The sequence below is a fragment of the Symsagittifera roscoffensis genome, chromosome 7 (genome assembly GCF_963678635.1).
Source record: "Symsagittifera roscoffensis chromosome 7, txSymRosc1.1, whole genome shotgun sequence".
Classification (NCBI taxonomy): Eukaryota; Metazoa; Xenacoelomorpha; order Acoela; family Convolutidae; genus Symsagittifera; species Symsagittifera roscoffensis.
In genome coordinates this window covers 11,068,373-11,085,411 of record NC_087068.1, presented here as the reverse complement: position 1 = coordinate 11,085,411, position 17,039 = coordinate 11,068,373, and the positions used below count along the sequence as shown (strand labels likewise).

Sequence of the window (17,039 nt, the reverse complement as noted above, 5' to 3'; positions counted from 1 at the left end):
AAGGAATGTGCACAGAAACTGAGGCCCCAACTTGTGGTGTTTCGATCGACTTCAACGTGGGCTGTAGTGGCAAATGTTTTGATTGCATGCATGAACGGTACTAGCTGATATCCGGATTTTTCGTCATAGATAAATAAAGATTTTGATGTTAGTTTTTCCGTAAATGTCGCAAATTAGGCTGAAAACTCTACTTTCTTTCAATTTATCGAGTCCACATCCAATTTTTGGCATGACTATTGCGTTTATTCCTTTCTGCAATATCTTCTGCTTGATGCAGTTGAGGCTTCTTGACAAATCGTAGTATGTTGGCTTGTCAAAGAATTGTGATTTTGTAACCAGGTTGAAAATTGACTTGTTTTCCCAAGGCAAAGACACAGCAACTGATGACCCAACTATTGGTGTTTCAATGCTTTGTAGTGTTGGCCTCATACATGGATAGGCACTGCTGATTTGTCGTGCTACTCCTTTGTTCATGTGAAAGTCACTTGAGACACAGTGCGCTATAGAGCCTAGGAACTGTAAAACATTTCTTGGTCCAACAAAGATATTTGGTTCATCGTAGATTGAGTTCACCGAATCTTTGCTGCTTCCAGGTCCGTCTTTACGTTTAGTTTTAGTCAGTTGCTTCGCTCGTTGTACACTGTCCTTTATTATATTTCTTTTCGTTTCGCGTGGAGGGAAAGATCCATTTGCCTCTTCTACCTTCTTCTTTATTTTTGATCGGTTTTCGTTTTGAGTTGATCTTGGACTGAGCGTTATTGGAGCCACTTCGTGTCCATCTACTGTTCGTAGGCTGAATTTGCGCGGTTGCAATTCGCGTGGTGGTATTGGGTGATATCTCACATCGTTGTTGAAGCGCGTTTGGCAAAATATTTTGTCTCGCGCTTCGACTGCTGCTTTGCGCTTCGTTCGTGAGGTTTCTTGGGCCATGTTTTGTCCATCGTTTTCGAGATTAACTGTAGTAGGCATTGTTACCACTGCCTCGTTCATTGGTTCGTCGTTAATTAATCCATCGTTGTATTCAAACTCAGGTGGAGCTAATGGTTCTGGATCTGGGTCCGGTGGAAGTGCTGGTGGCGGCGGTGCTGCTATTGGTAGCGGTACCAGAGGTAATGGTGCAACTATTGGCGCTGCTGCGGGTATTGGGACTGGTGCAGGGACGATTGGGGCTACTGCGGGTCCTCGAAGAGGTACTGACAGTCGGATTCGAGCAGGTGCATCGGGAAGGTTGCTTTGTCCCCCGTTCGCGGGTTGGATGTCGTCTAAGAGTTGGGGCAAAGAATCGTCGAAGAGTCCTGGTTCACTTCGATATTTACCAAGTGAGGGATCCGTTTCAAATTTGCTCGGATCAATTATTTCGAGATCTTCTGGTTGATGCTGAACAACAGGTCTGAGACGAATCCGGTGTACGCATTGGGTGTAATTGGTTCCCATTTTGCGAATGATGTAGTTTGAATTTGTCAACACTTTTTCAACTCTGTACAATGGTATCCAGACTTGCATTGATTTGCTTCCAAAAACTGATTGAGTTGTCAACAGAGGATTTAGTAATAAACAAAATGAATGCTGTTTCAGTGGCTGGGCAAGTGCTTTTTGATCGTAATATCCTCGGTATTTATGGTTAGCAGAAATTAAGTTCTTTTTCGTTTCTTTGAACTTTTCTAGCATCGCATCTTGCATTGCCGTAACAAAATCAGATTCAGCTGTTACTGTTTCAATTGCTTTCGTTGAGAAGCGGAGATCAAGTGGTTTTGTCGGTTCTCTTCCATGGAAAATTGAGCTTGGGCAGCATCAAATTGATGAAGAGTATGAAGTATTGTGGATAAATGTTGCCAATGGGACATATTTGTGCCAGACCGACCATTGTTCATTAGTGTTCAGCTTTAGGATTCGTTTAAGTGGTCCATGAGATCGTTCGACAAGACCGATAGTCTGCGGGTGTTTTAGTGTAGCATGGTTAAGTTGGATTTCGAGCAATGTCGCCAATTCGTGCATCAGTTCTGAAGTGAATGTCTTTCCAAGATCAGCTAGAATCTTCTTCGGGATATAACTATGAACAAAGAACATCTTTGTAAGTTCTCTTGCAACAGTATCGGCGCTGGCATTCGTCAATGGTGCTGCAAACAAGTATTTCGAGAATACATCGATTCCAGTGAGAACAAACTTGTAGACTGGTGACTTCATTGGTCCAACTATATCAATTTGCATCATATCGCCTGGGAAACATTGCAATGATGAAATTGGTTGTAGTGGTGGAATCTGATGCTTTGCCGTTGCTTGTTTGAGTTGCAGACACGTCAGGCAATTTTTAATCGTATTTTTGAGAAATTCAGTGAAGCCGGGAAGGTAAAATCGTTTTCTAAACTCTTCTGATGTCCTTGTCATTCCAAGATGTCCGCCAGTTGGCGAGTTGTTGAGTCGATACACAACTTCTTTCCCACGATGTTTAGGTAGGCAGTATTGTTTATGTTTCACGTTTCCTGTGTCATCGAAGAAGTTTCGGTACAGGACGTCGTTTTCAAGTACGAGTCGATTAAATTGCTTCGCATATTTCTTCTTTCGACTGTTTTCGTACGTGAGGTTTGGAACTTGTTCGTTCCAGATCCAGTTCTTCACATCTTCGATATCAGGATCCTTTTCTTGTTCATTTTTCAAATTGAGAACTTCGTGACTTAAATTCAGGTCCTGAAAATTGTCAGCAGGATCAGGATATCCAACTGCGGCAATTAATGGTCCTGATAGTCGGACGAAGTTTTGTGGTTGGATGGTATCAATATCGTCTTGCATGCTGAGCTCTCGCATAACGTTTTCATAGAGTCCTAGTTCAATCAATTGTGTTCTCAGATTATCGTCAATTTTCTTCTTTTCGGGAAAGATCTCCTCCATTGGTTGGATCAGGTTGAGAGATGCATCAGGTACTTTAGCTGTCGTATCAATTTGAATATCTCGTACCGGAATTTTGTCCGTTAGTTTCAGGGAGAGAGAAGCTGATGGGTCTGTTTGCATTCTTGAGAGAAAATCTGCTGCATAATTTGCTTTTCCAGGTATATGCGCAATGATGATGTTGAATGCCATTACTCGATCCAAGAAATTCCAAACTGATGGTGGAATCGTTTTTGCTTGAAAAAATTGTGTCAGGCTCCGATTATCAGTCAGTATTATCACTGGTTTAGATGATCCCCAAATGAAATGAGAGAAATGATCGAGAGCAAAATATAGAGCTAAGAACTCTTTGTAGTATATGGAGAACTTCAGTTGTGCTGTATTGAAGAGTCTTGAACCAAATGACACTGGTGCATATGTTTTCATTTCACCTTTGTTGTCAGTTTTCACATAGTCTTCAACCATTAGCACGAAACCTGTTCCATGATAGCTTGCATCACATAGTATTACGTATTGTAATCCTGGTTTTGGTAAGCGGAGCGTTATTTCCGTTGCCTGGATTAGATCATGTTTTAGCACTTCGAGAGTTTTCTGATGCTCCTCATTTGTTTGAAATGCTATATCTTTTCTGAGAAGTCGATAAAAAGGTATCAGTTTTTCTCCTAGGCTTGGCATATAGTTGCGAAAAAACTGTACAAAACCGATTAATCGTTTAACTTGTTTAACCGTTTGTGGCATTTTAATTTTCTTTAAGAACGTGGAGATTTTCTCTTGTTCCGGTGACACTCCTGCTGGTGTGATTATGTTACCCAGGAACTTCAGTCTTTGTGTTCCGATCTCACATTTGTTCGGCGACAATTTAAGTCCTGACTTCCGTACACATTCGAATATTTTCGAAAGGGTCGGTATCATTTCATCGAAGTTATACACAGCGCTCCCTATGTCATCCATGAATTGTGTACGAATTGTGTTAGAGCATGATTCTAATATTTTATTCTCTTCAAGTCTACCCAATTGATTAGTAGCTCGGTATAAATCTCCAATGGTTGGTATTAATTACCATCAATATTTACATAGTTAAATAAATATAAATGTATGAACTTCATTTCATTAACAAGGTTAATTATGTAATCTAATATAGCATAAGAATGCATGACGTCATGTAGTGATGTCACACTACCTCACAAGAAGAAATCTTCCCGGGTGGTTTTCAGTTTTTGACTGTTTACAGTTAAAATAATTAAGTTTAAAATCGACAATCAGATTGACAAAATATATACTGCTACAGGAAAATGAGTAATTGAACTATCAAGTTATCACAAAAATAATTAACATTTATTGGTTTAGAAGCACAGGTTATTACTTCAATTTACATTATGTGAAAGAGAATTCAATTGAGTTTAAATGGGAAATATTTTAATGGGGATAGGAAGCCACATTGAGTCGGGTTAAGGGAGTTAAGTGATAGATGATAGGGTCAGATTAATGATATCATGATGTATTCAGTTGTCAGCTGTAGCTGAATTTGCACGGCAAGTACTGTCGCGTGGAGTAGCTGACTAGTTTTGGTCGTCGTTTCGTTTCACATTTTGGTATCGCTGTCTTCGTTCGTTCGTTGCTTGACATTCGTGTTGCTCTATCGATGCTGAGGTCGGTGTCTAAATTAAGATGAGGCTGTTAAGTTCTTCTCGTATCCTCAATAATTGCGAATGTGTTTTCAACAACTTAACAATGATTTGTTTTATTGAAATATTCACTTTGTTTTTGAAGCTTTTCAACTAGAAACGCAATTTGTACTCTGTTATACATGCTTATAATTTGATGCTTCGTCTTCTACTCGTTTTTTGTTTTGTTCCCTCAGAAGTCTTTTTGTCTTCTTCGTATGGGTGTTTTGTGCCTTTGTTGGCCTTACTCCCTGAATGAAGGTGATCGACTTTATTATTTGAAAATTACACGTTTCAACGATGTTTTTGCATTGGTCGCGATCATCGTATTTTGTGCAGTGTCTGGCTTTTCGTGTTTTCAATTCGTTTCTTCAACTGTAGCTGCACTTCACTCCTATAGGCTATTCAGGCAATTTGCTGGTTCGCCTGAGCAAAACTTGGCATCAGTTAGAATTAAAATTGATGAATTTCAGTTTTTCATCAAATTTGTTGATATTTATGATGTTCTAATTAGCTTTTCAAGTTCGCGTGTTGTTTTTAAGCATTACTTGTAACCTTTCAGGGTTGTCCTAACAATTCCGTTGGATCTTTGCTGGCACATTTGAGTGTTTTCTTTCCGCATTTCTGCAAAGATATCCCTCGAAAGTTATTTTTCTTGTTTTTCCTATACTAATACATGGGAATGTTGAGAATTGATGTATGTCACCAAATTTTGGTCTGGTAGTGGACCAACTTCGTGCCTGTTCGTCATTGGTGATTTGAAGATTAATGAGCCCAAAATTTTTGAATTTCCTTCGACTCGTTGATGGGGGACGAAAAACTTTTTTATTCGTAATGCTTAAACATGGGCGGTGAGGGTGATTTTTCGTATCTCGAGATGTACACATTTCCTCCTCCGCCGAGCTTCTGGAGCCTCCTTATTGGTGGTCCTGGGATCATTGGTAGTGAAATTTTCAAAATCCATTCAGAAGTTTGATGGGGGACGTGAGAATTTTTTATTCCCCATCTTAATACATGGCCGGAGAGGGTGATTTTTGAGATCTCGGCTTTTAAACAATTCCTCCTCCGCCGGGCTTCAGGATCCTCCTCATTGGTGCTAGAGAGCTCACTGGTGTCAAAATTTTCGAGATTCGATCACTGAGTTGTCGGGGTGCTCGAAACTTTTTTATTCGTGATCTTAATACATGGGAGGTTGAGGTGTTTTTTGTTTTGATATCTCGAGTTCTATACATTTCCTCCTGCGCTGCGCTTCTGCAGGCTCCTCATTGGTGCTACAGATGTCATCGGCGGTACTAAATTAAAATTTCTTCTTCTGAAAATTTTCTGGGGTCCCAAAATTTTTTTATTCCCTATGTTAATACATGGGGATTTCGTGCATTTTTTGAGATCTCCAGGAAGTTGACTTCTGCTAGTGAGCCGGCTTTGTGCACGTGTCCGTAGGGTGCTGCAATGATGATAACCGGTGAAATAACGCTGTTTAGACATAGACGAAGACTTTTATGTCGCCTTTTCGGAAGATATCGTAAATGATGTTGAAAACTGAATTTTCTCGTAATTTATCGAGACCACAACCTATCTTCGGAATCGCAATTTGTTTGATTCCTTGTTCGATTAGCTGCTTCCTCATGCAGCGGAGGCTGCGTGTAAAATCATAATAAGACGGTTTTTTGAAATATTGCGTTTTTGTCACTAGATTGAATATTGATTTGTTTTGAGAAGGAATGTGCACAGAAACTGAGGCCCCAACTTGTGGTGTTTCGATCGACTTCAACGTGGGCTGTAGTGGCAAATGTTTTGATTGCATGCATGAACGGTACTAGCTGATATCCGGATTTTTCGTCATAGATAAATAAAGATTTTGATGTTAGTTTTTCCGAAAATGTCGCAAATTAGGCTGAAAACTCTACTTTCTTTCAATTTATCGAGTCCACATCCAATTTTTGGCATGACTATTGCGTTTATTCCTTTCTGCAATATCTTCTGCTTGATGCAGTTGAGGCTTCTTGACAAATCGTAGTATGTTGGCTTGTCAAAGAATTGTGATTTTGTAACCAGGTTGAAAATTGACTTGTTTTCCCAAGGCAAAGACACAGCAACTGATGACCCAACTATTGGTGTTTCAATGCTTTGTAGTGTTGGCCTCATACATGGATAGGCACTGCTGATTTGTCGTGCTACTCCTTTGTTCATGTGAAAGTCACTTGAGACACAGTGCGCTATAGAGCCTAGGAACTGTAAAACATTTCTTGGTCCAACAAAGATATTTGGTTCATCGTAGATTGAGTTCACCGAATCTTTGCTGCTTCCAGGTCCGTCTTTACGTTTAGTTTTAGTCAGTTGCTTCGCTCGTTGTACACTGTCCTTTATTATATTTCTTTTCGTTTCGCGTGGAGGGAAAGATCCATTTGCCTCTTCTACCTTCTTCTTTATTTTTGATCGGTTTTCGTTTTGAGTTGATCTTGGACTGAGCGTTATTGGAGCCACTTCGTGTCCATCTACTGTTCGTAGGCTGAATTTGCGCGGTTGCAATTCGCGTGGTGGTATTGGGTGATATCTCACATCGTTGTTGAAGCGCGTTTGGCAAAATATTTTGTCTCGCGCTTCGACTGCTGCTTTGCGCTTCGTTCGCGAGGTTTCTTGGGCCATGTTTTGTCCATCGTTTTCGAGATTAACTGTAGTAGGCATTGTTACCACTGCCTCGTTCATTGGTTCGTCGTTAATTAATCCATCGTTGTATTCAAACTCAGGTGGAGCTAATGGTTCTGGATCTGGGTCCGGTGGAAGTGCTGGTGGCGGCGGTGCTGCTATTGGTAGCGGTACCAGAGGTAATGGTGCAACTATTGGCGCTGCTGCGGGTATTGGGACTGGTGCAGGGACGATTGGGGCTACTGCGGGTCCTCGAAGAGGTACTGACAGTCGGATTCGAGCAGGTGCATCGGGAAGGTTGCTTTGTCCCCCGTTCGCGGGTTGGATGTCGTCTAAGAGTTGGGGCAAAGAATCGTCGAAGAGTCCCGGTTCACTTCGATATTTACCAAGTGAGGGATCCGTTTCAAATTTGCTCGGATCAATTATTTCGAGATCTTCTGGTTGATGCTGAACAACAGGTCTGAGACGAATCCGGTGTACGCATTGGGTGTAATTGGTTCCCATTTTGCGAATGATGTAGTTTGAATTTGTCAACACTTTTTCAACTCTGTACAATGGTATCCAGACTTGCATTGATTTGCTTCCAAAAACTGATTGAGTTGTCAACAGAGGATTTAGTAATAAACAAAATGAATGCTGTTTCAGTGGCTGGGCAAGTGCTTTTTGATCGTAATATCCTCGGTATTTATGGTAAGCATCTTTTCTAGCATCGCATCTTGCATTGCCGTAACAAAATCAGATTCAGCTGTTACTGTTTCAATTGCTTTCGTTGAGAAGCGGAGATCAAGTGGTTTTGTCGGTTCTCTTCCATGGAAAATTGAGCTTGGGCAGCATCAAATTGATGAAGAGTATGAAGTATTGTGGATAAATGTTGCCAATGGGACATATTTGTGCCAGTCCGACCATTGTTCATTAGTGTTCAGCTTTAGGATTCGTTTAAGTGGTCCATGAGATCGTTCGACAAGACCGATAGTCTGCGGGTGTTTTAGTGTAGCATGGTTAAGTTGGATTTCGAGCAATGTCGCCAATTCGTGCATCAGTTCTGAAGTGAATGTCTTTCCAAGATCAGCTAGAATCTTCTTCGGGATATAACTATGAACAAAGAACATCTTTGTAAGTTCTCTTGCAACAGTATCGGCGCTGGCATTCGTCAATGGTGCTGCAAACAAGTATTTCGAGAATACATCGATTCCAGTGAGAACAAACTTGTAGACTGGTGACTTCATTGGTCCAACTATATCAATTTGCATCATATCGCCTGGGAAACATTGCAATGATGAAATTGGTTGTAGTGGTGGAATCTGATGCTTTGCCGTTGCTTGTTTGAGTTGCAGACACGTCAGGCAATTTTTAATCGTAATTTTGAGAAATTCAGTGAAGCCGGGAAGGTAAAATCGTTTTCTAAACTCTTCTGATGTCCTTGTCATGCCAAGATGTCCGCCAGTTGGCGAGTTGTTGAGTCGATACACAACTTCTTTCCCACGATGTTTAGGTAGGCAGTATTGTTTATGTTTCACGTTTCCTGTGTCATCGAAGAAGTTTCGGTACAGGACGTCGTTTTCAAGTACGAGTCGATTAAATTGCTTCGCATATTTCTTCTTTCGACTGTTTTCGTACGTGAGGTTTGGAACTTGTTCGTTCCGTATCCAGTTCTTCACATCTTCGATATCAGGATCCTTTTCTTGTTCATTTTTCAAATTGAGAACTTCGTGACTTAAATTCAGGTCCTGAAAATTGTCAGCAGGATCAGGATATCCAACTGCGGCAATTAATGGTCCTGATAGTCGGACGAAGTTTTGTGGTTGGATGGTATCAATATCGTCTTGCATGATGAGCTCTCGCATAACGTTTTCATAGAGTCCTAGTTCAATCAATTGTGTTCTCAGATTATTGTCAATTTTCTTCTTTTCGGGAAAGATCTCCTCCATTGGTTGGATCAGGTTGAGAGATGCATCAGGTACTTTAGCTGTCGTATCAATTTGAATATCTCGTACCGGAATTTTGTCCGTTAGTTTCAGGGAGAGAGAAGCTGATGGGTCTGTTTGCATTCTTGAGAGAAAATCTGCTGCATAATTTGCTTTTCCAGGTATATGCGCAATGATGATGTTGAATGCTATTACTCGATCCAAGAAATTCCAAACTGATGGTGGAATCGTTTTTGCTTGAAAAAATTGTGTCAGGCTCCGATTATCAGTCAGTATTATCACTGGTTTAGATGATCCCCAAATGAAATGAGAGAAATGATCGAGAGCAAAATATAGAGCTAAGAACTCTTTGTAGTATATGGAGAACTTCAGTTGTGCTGTATTGAAGAGTCTTGAACCAAATGACACTGGTGCATATGTTTTCATTTCACCTTTGTTGTCAGTTTTCACATAGTCTTCAACCATTAGCACGAAACCTGTTCCATGATAGCTTGCATCACAGAGTATTACGTATTGTAATCCTGGTTTTGGTAAGCGGAGCGTTATTTCCGTTGCCTGGATTAGATCATGTTTTAGCACTTCGAGAGTTTTCTGATGCTCCTCATTTGTTTGAAATGCTATATCTTTTCTGAGAAGTCGATAAAAAGGTATCAGTTTTTCTCCTAGGCTTGGCATATAGTTGCGAAAAAACTGTACAAAACCGATTAATCGTTTAACTTGTTTAACCGTTTGTGGCATTTTAATTTTCTTTAAGAACGTGGAGATTTTCTCTTGTTCCGGTGACACTCCTGCTGGTGTGATTATGTTACCCAGGAACTTCAGTCTTTGTGTTCCGATCTCACATTTGTTCGGCGACAATTTAAGTCCTGACTTCCGTACACATTCGAATATTTTCGAAAGGGTCGGTATCATTTCATCGAAGTTATACACAGCGCTCCCTTATACACAGCACCGAAGTTAAATGCCAAAAGTTGGACTGAAAGGTCATCTGCCATTTGCACACAATGGTATGCTTGTGAGCAATCAAGTTTGGTAAACAAGCTCTTTCCTGCGAAGTGGTTCGAAGCATCGGTCATGTTTGAGATCGGAAAGTTGCTGTTGATATAGTCATTCTTGAGTGAATGGTTTATCCTTCTGAGGTCAATCAACATCCACAATTTACCAGATGGCTTTCGATGTGCAAATAGTGGACTACTGTATTTAGAATGTGACAATGTTGTTTTAAGTCCATAATAGTGCATAAGGGCAAGTTCCACTGTCAATTCGTGTCGCAAATGTATCGGCGTAGGTGGTCCTTGTGTATACAGAGGTCGTGTGTGTTCCGGTTTTAGTTTGATTTTGAGGTCGGAATTGTACCCAACATCGAATCTATGTTTGGCGAAGATGTCCGAAAAGTCAACAAGCAAATCTTCTACTTTTGACCTTTGGTCTTCTGTCAACACTGAATTTTCCCACTTAAAGTTCTTGATAAATGTCAATCGATCTTGACATTTCATTTTCGGTTCAAGTTTTTCAAGACCTTGAAAATGAAGAATTTGGTCGTAAATGTCGCGTTGGATTTGAGGAAGTAATTCAGGGTTTTGACATGTTTCAGGCGTAGGAAACCAAAATTTTTCATACTCAGGTTCATGCTTCATTTGGGGCTGCTGACTATCACACGATTGTTGAATTAGCTCATTAATGCCCATTTCAATATCGTCCGGGTGGTTCATTTTTGCAAATGCAATCATTTCAGGTTCGATGGGGAATAAATTTTCTGCTTCTTTCAGAGTCAGAATTGAAAATTTCCCAATTTCGGTTTTGAAAGGCAAAGTAATGTGATGATCGGTGATGTTAAACGCTGTGATATACAACAGGTTGTTTTTTAGCACTTGGCTTATTGAAGAAGTGAACGCAATTTTACAGTTTTCTTCAAATTCCTGAACCGGAATCACGATTGCGGTAGTTTTTTCCATGTCTTGACATGTGTTCTCTAGCTGGCATTCTACAAGAATTGTCTGATGTGGGGCTATTGTTTGACGTTTTGTCAGAAGCAAAGGGAATTTTTTCACTCTATTGACTCTTCTTGGCTCATTTGGAGGTTTTATTTCGTTGATTTGAAGGGTCATGTCTTTGAAATGCAGTAGATTATACTTCGGACAGACATGAATATGATGTTTTTTACAGAAAGGATTTCCTAGAATTATTGAATTGGCTGCATGAAGAACGAGAAATGATTCTATAAAGGTCATGTCTGCCAATCGGAATTCTAACGTTAGTTCAGTTTCAATGGAGACTTGTTGTCCTCCTGCCATTCTAACTCTCTTCAGTTTGGGTTCAATTACTTCAAGAGGGCGAAATAGCGATTTTTCTTCTTTTAGGTCTTCAAATGTCTGTTTTGAGATAACATTTGCGCAGGCTCCTGTATCGACCAGGGCTCTACGTTGTAATCCCGATGAGAAACGTATTTTCGTGTACGTCAGTACTGTTCCTTCCGCAGGGATTATTGCGTAAAGGCTAAGTATCTCATCAGGTTGGAAAAGTTCGTTAGGTGATGATTTAGGTGATTTCGATGATTTAGGGGGCTGACTCAGTGGCTTTATTAGTTTTTTGGCTCGTTTGGAAACGGGAAGTTTTGTCCGCGTCCTTGTGGTTTCTGTCGCCACCAGCATTGACTTGCTGTGTGGTTAAATTTTCCACAAACGTCACAAAATTTGGCTGATGATCGCACCATTGGTCCAAAAGGTCCGTTGGGATTTTGCGTTTCAGCTTGAGGCATTTGATTTGCGACAAATTGTTGCGTCGGATATTTCTAGGACTGTTGAAATTGTGCTGATGGATGCATTTGAACCATTGGCTGTTGATTTTGGTACATGTTTGGGTACTGCTGATTTTGAGGGTACAATTGCGAATATGGCTGTTGTGCAACTGGTGGCATATTGTGAAAGTTTGGCTGAGTATTGTTGAAATCAAATTTATTTTGCCAATTATTTCTACGTCTTCCGCCTCTGTTATCTCGCTGTTGTCCATACCCATTATTTTGGTTTGGCTGATAGCCACTATACTGATCACTCTGACTGTTGTTGTTCCCATTTTGTTCGGGGAGCGGATTCGATTGTTTATTCGACTGCTCAGTTATTTGTGATCTCATTTCGTTAAGCTGCTTCTCCATTTTTTCCTGATTTGTGGACAATTTTGTGATAGCGCTTATTAAATTTTCTAGACTTTGTCGTTTATTTCATTAAATCCGTCTTCCGGGTAATCGTCTTTTCGGCAAATCTCACGAATTGTGATTTGCTTCTTGGTCAGGTTGCACAGTTCCTGAACTGTAGTTGCAGGTGGTTGTTCCATCAGTTTTGATCTCAGCCAACCTGGCATTCCCTTAATGAACAGTCGTTTAATTTGTTCATTTCGGTTGTCATGTACAGCATCTATCCTTTCTTGCCTTTGAGCAGTTTCTCGGTGGAATCGTGCTGCTTCTGCTGCTGCAGGTGCTCCAATTATTGCAGGATCAATTGGGGCGACAGCTGGCAAATCTGGTGTCGGATACGCTCGCTGCGCTTTTTTCGTTAAGTTGACCAAGAAATTCTCTGGGGTATCTGTTTTCGGGTTGAATCGCAGTTGTTCTAAATTCAAAACGTGGATTTCTTGAAGTTGGGGGTTGCAAAAGTGATCCCTCAGGGCTATGAGACTCGCGGGAACGTTCGCTCGAGTTGCTGGTCCTAGTGTCTGGTAGAATCGCAGCGCGTTGTCTCGTAGGTGCAGTTGCAAGAAGTTCGCTTGTTGTGCGTTTGGTATCGCTGCTACTCCGATGTAGCCTTGAAAAAGTTGCTCGAATTCTGAAAAGTCTTCTTTTTCCGTTCCTCCATAGGGTTCGACCGAAACTTGCGCGTGTGCCATCGTATTACAGTCGAATGAATATCAGGATGATACATTTGATGATAAGATACAGCAGTTATTCAATTTAGGGGGAACACTAGGGAGTTTGCTATATAAATTAGCTCTTAAAGAAAGCTAGTAGTATCACTGATCAGATTTATTGATGCAATTATATGTTTGTGCTAAAGGTTCAGTTACTTGACTTCTATGGTGGGGAAACTTAATGGTAATTATATCAATTTACTGCAGGTTTGAGTTTCGAGTTTTGTTTTAACTAACTGTTTTTGTTGATTGTTGAAAAACCTGTAGATTTGCTTTCTTTGTCTGCCTTGTCAGTAGCTCAGCTGCCCTGCCTTCTGACTGGAACAAGAAGTAGTGATGTTGTAGGTCACAATCCACATCTGCTTCTGTAGATTGGAGAAACTTTCAGCCCGGAGATGTTGAGAAGTTGAGGCTGTCTTCTTTTTCTCCCTGTCTGTCTCAGTTGTTCGCTGACTGTTGCTCTGCTTTCCACATCTGAGCGTTGCTGGGTGAAACGGGTTGTGTTGCCCTGTTCTGTTTCAGCAAAGTCCGGTTGTCGTTGTCCGCTCGTGTGATGAAGATTGCAATTGCCGATGACTTTTGGTGAATCCAAAAGTAGAATCTTCCGCGACAGTCACCATGTGATATAGTGTCCCTTCGGATGGCTGTGGACAGCTTTATCGTCGTTTATTGATAATGTTGTAAGCTGTTCGAATATTAATTAGCACTACTGGCTATCAATTGTTATTGATTGTTTCCATAATTTATATGTCTCGAGCGGTTAAGACTTATCTTGCTTTTAAGGACGCAGGATTCGGTTCTTAACTTCTGGAATATCGCTAGTCGATCGGCGCAAGTTAGAGCATGATTCTAATATTTTATTCTCTTCAAGTCTACCCAATTGATTAGTAGCTCGGTATAAATCTCCAATGGTTGGTATTAATTACCATCAATATTTACATAGTTAAATAAATATAAATGTATGAACTTCATTTCATTAACAAGGTTAATTATGTAATCTAATATAGCATAAGAATGCATGACGTCATGTAGTGATGTCACATTAAGTTAACTTTAAATTATTAACTTTCGGGTTAGGCCTCTAGCTGGTTAACAAAAAAAGAATTGAAATAAAATGTTCCGATTTAAGCAATTTTGTTGCTCATATGGAATATAATCAAATGCAGTTTTAAAGAGATGGGTACTTTGGTACAAGTATGATAGTTGGTTGGGTTCCTGAGGAAAAGCTAATTTGATATCAAAATTTTTCACAACAATATAAAAACTGTTGGCATCAATTTAACTTTTTCCAAAACTATTTAATTTTCTGTGGAAATTTATATTTTCTGAAGTCTGTTTTTACAGATAACCTTCCGCGCATTCAATTTTGAAAGACTGGGTGTTTCTATAGGAACCTCCACGACCGAAGACGACAATGATGAGCAGAACGAAGTGACTTCTTTTGTGTTTGATGAAGAGAATGTAGACATTGTAGAGAATGCTATTGAAGATGAAGAAAAGGAAGAAGACTCGCTGGTAGAAGTGAGTCAGATAGGGGAGGGCGAGGAAGAAGAGGAGAAATCGGATATTTCGGATTACCTCTTTGTACAATCAGACAGAGAAAGAATCGGTGAGATTATAGAAATCTTAATTAAAACTGCTCATTTCAAGGCAGTCGTGAAAATTTTGACTTTTTCTTAACATTTTTCAAATACTTTTGATTTGAAAAATTGACAACATTTTTCAAAAAAGTATAATATTTAAAAAATTGTTTTTAAAATAAAGAACCTTTAAAATTTGAAATTAATTGCGAGACAGATGCAAACGCCGAGTTAATCTTAAATAGTAAACGGTCAGTGAGACGCGGGATCCAATAACAAAGGACTGCTACTGCAGCATATTGATACTGACAAAATGTTTTTAGGTGGAATCCGGAACTGTTAAAATCTCATTAAAGCAGTGATTCCACGATCCAGTTATTCTCGAGTGGTTATTGGAATCCACAACTAATATCAGCATTTCAAAAATCTACAACTTTACCAATAATAATCATTCGGTGAATCACTTTTTACCATACGGTTGTATCTTTGTTGGCTTTTGTACTCAGGACTTAGAAAACGTTCAGATTAGTTTTTAAAAACCATTTGGATTGTCATCGTGCTTTTTCTTCAATGTTGCCGCCTGGTAATACAATATCAAATAGATTAGGATGTTTTGGGTCTATTTCGTGGATATATAATGAGTTTAACTTGCTTGTTTCAAATAAGCTTGCACTGCAATGGTCGTTTGAGAGCCGATTAATTGCAGCTTTCTAGTTTTTTTTGCGAAGCGTGCGTAGATTAGTTCAGCAATTTTACCAATGTGCAAATAACTCAGCCACCATTATATTGTTATAAGGATCCATTTTTAATACCCCATTGAAGATATCGGCTCCCTGAAATCAAATAAAAAAGGATATTTTACCTCCGATCATTTTTTTTGCAAAGTTATGAGAGTTTGAAAATTGCCAATTTGGCTGCGCTCTGGACTAATTTATGCACACTTTGAAGATTTTATTAATAATGCTGAAAGCGTAACACGAATTATTTATGCGTGGCGAAATATATTGCGAACAAAATTGTTCCAAATTGAATTGAGCTAATTGGCCGTATTGATTTCGTACGACTCAAATTTTCACAATTAATATTTGATATTGTCCAAAATTTATATTTTTTCAATATTTTCTAAAAAAAACTAACTATTCGATATAATTAGGGGCAGTCGAAGCATTTGGGGCTTTCCACTGTATACGAGCAGGCTTGTTGTTCCGACTTTCGAATAAAACGGAATATTTTTGCTCGGTGTGGTTTTTTTATTCAGTCAGTTTTCACCGATCGCAATAATAATTTTCAACAACATTTTTTTATACCTTATTGAAGATATCAACTTCTTGAGTTCAAATGTAAAAAGATATTTCACCTCCGACAATTTTTTGTTAAGTTCTGGGGATTTAAAAATTGCCAAATTTGCCATGCTCTGGATTGAGGCATGCTAATTGGTCGTCTTAAATCGCACTGTTCAGATTTTGACTCTTGATGATTGATATTGTCCAAAGTTTATGATTTTTTAAAAAATACTTTTTAAGAACAAATATTTGTTACCGATTAAGGGGGCAGTCGGAAGATTCAGGGCTTTTCCCTGATATACGAGCGGTACTTTTTTGTTTGAAACTTTTGTATCAGTTTCCCAATTTGGTTTAAAGACAAATATTTGATACAATCAGAGCTTTGCCTTGAAACAATCATTTTTCAGCGATCATCTAAACCATTAATTTTTATCTAGGGGTTGATGGTTTGTTCAAGGTACCATAGGTTGGTTACGGATAGTTGGAACTGGTTGATCCTTGTTCTTATTGGTTTATCCGAAGGTGGGTGGGCCGGGTTTAGACTTAATCTGGACTAATTTCAGTCAACTTCAGTCGTTCACGTCATTCAATGATCCTCTTATGAACCGATTTAGTCTACTGTTTTTCCATATGTCTATCATATATGCCATTGTACTATTCATCTCTCCAATATTCCATCAGTTTTGATTATGAATGAGATTATGTGCTCCCTGGGCAGGTCTATTGTTCCAAATAGCACAAGTGTGGAGACTTGGATTTAGAACAAGCCATGCAATCTAACAAATAGAGGATTAAAAATTTATTTATTAGTACAACGATCATTGCAATTCGTCGGAGCTTTCAAGTTTGATTACTAAAAAGCGACTGAAACTAGACAAAATATTTTCAAAATTTTGATGAAAATTAGTTTCTGGATTCTGAATTTTTCTTTATATTTGTATATTTTTCAGACATCCACCGGGAATTGGTAAGCTTAATTAATAAAAATTCACCAACAAACTAACTCAAGCTCATAACACAAAAATTGTCTTCGTTCATCTGTTTCATCTCCCAGGAAAAACTAAATTATCAGAATTACTTTTTGCACATTCTAATGCTTTGGAAATTGAAAACTGAAACTCCCCTAACTTGATTTATTTGTGATTGATTTTTGATACC

The 17,039-nt window shown here is 39.3% G+C and overlaps 2 protein-coding genes across 2 annotated transcripts in view; one reads left to right on the top strand and one right to left on the bottom strand.

Moving 5' to 3' along the window:
- The window catches only part of LOC134851470 (clathrin heavy chain 1-like), a 519,829-nt gene that overhangs the window by 325,066 nt on the left and 177,724 nt on the right, over positions 1-17,039 (bottom strand). The gene's annotated exons all lie outside the window — the stretch shown is intronic.
- LOC134851891 (uncharacterized) overlaps positions 1-17,039 on the top strand; it is a 66,650-nt gene that overhangs the window by 11,361 nt on the left and 38,250 nt on the right. The window contains exons 8-9 of the mRNA XM_063868166.1: positions 14,409-14,627; positions 16,832-16,848. Of these exons, the coding sequence (XP_063724236.1) occupies positions 14,409-14,627; positions 16,832-16,848 (236 nt within the window). The remainder of the gene's footprint in view (positions 1-14,408; positions 14,628-16,831; positions 16,849-17,039) is intronic.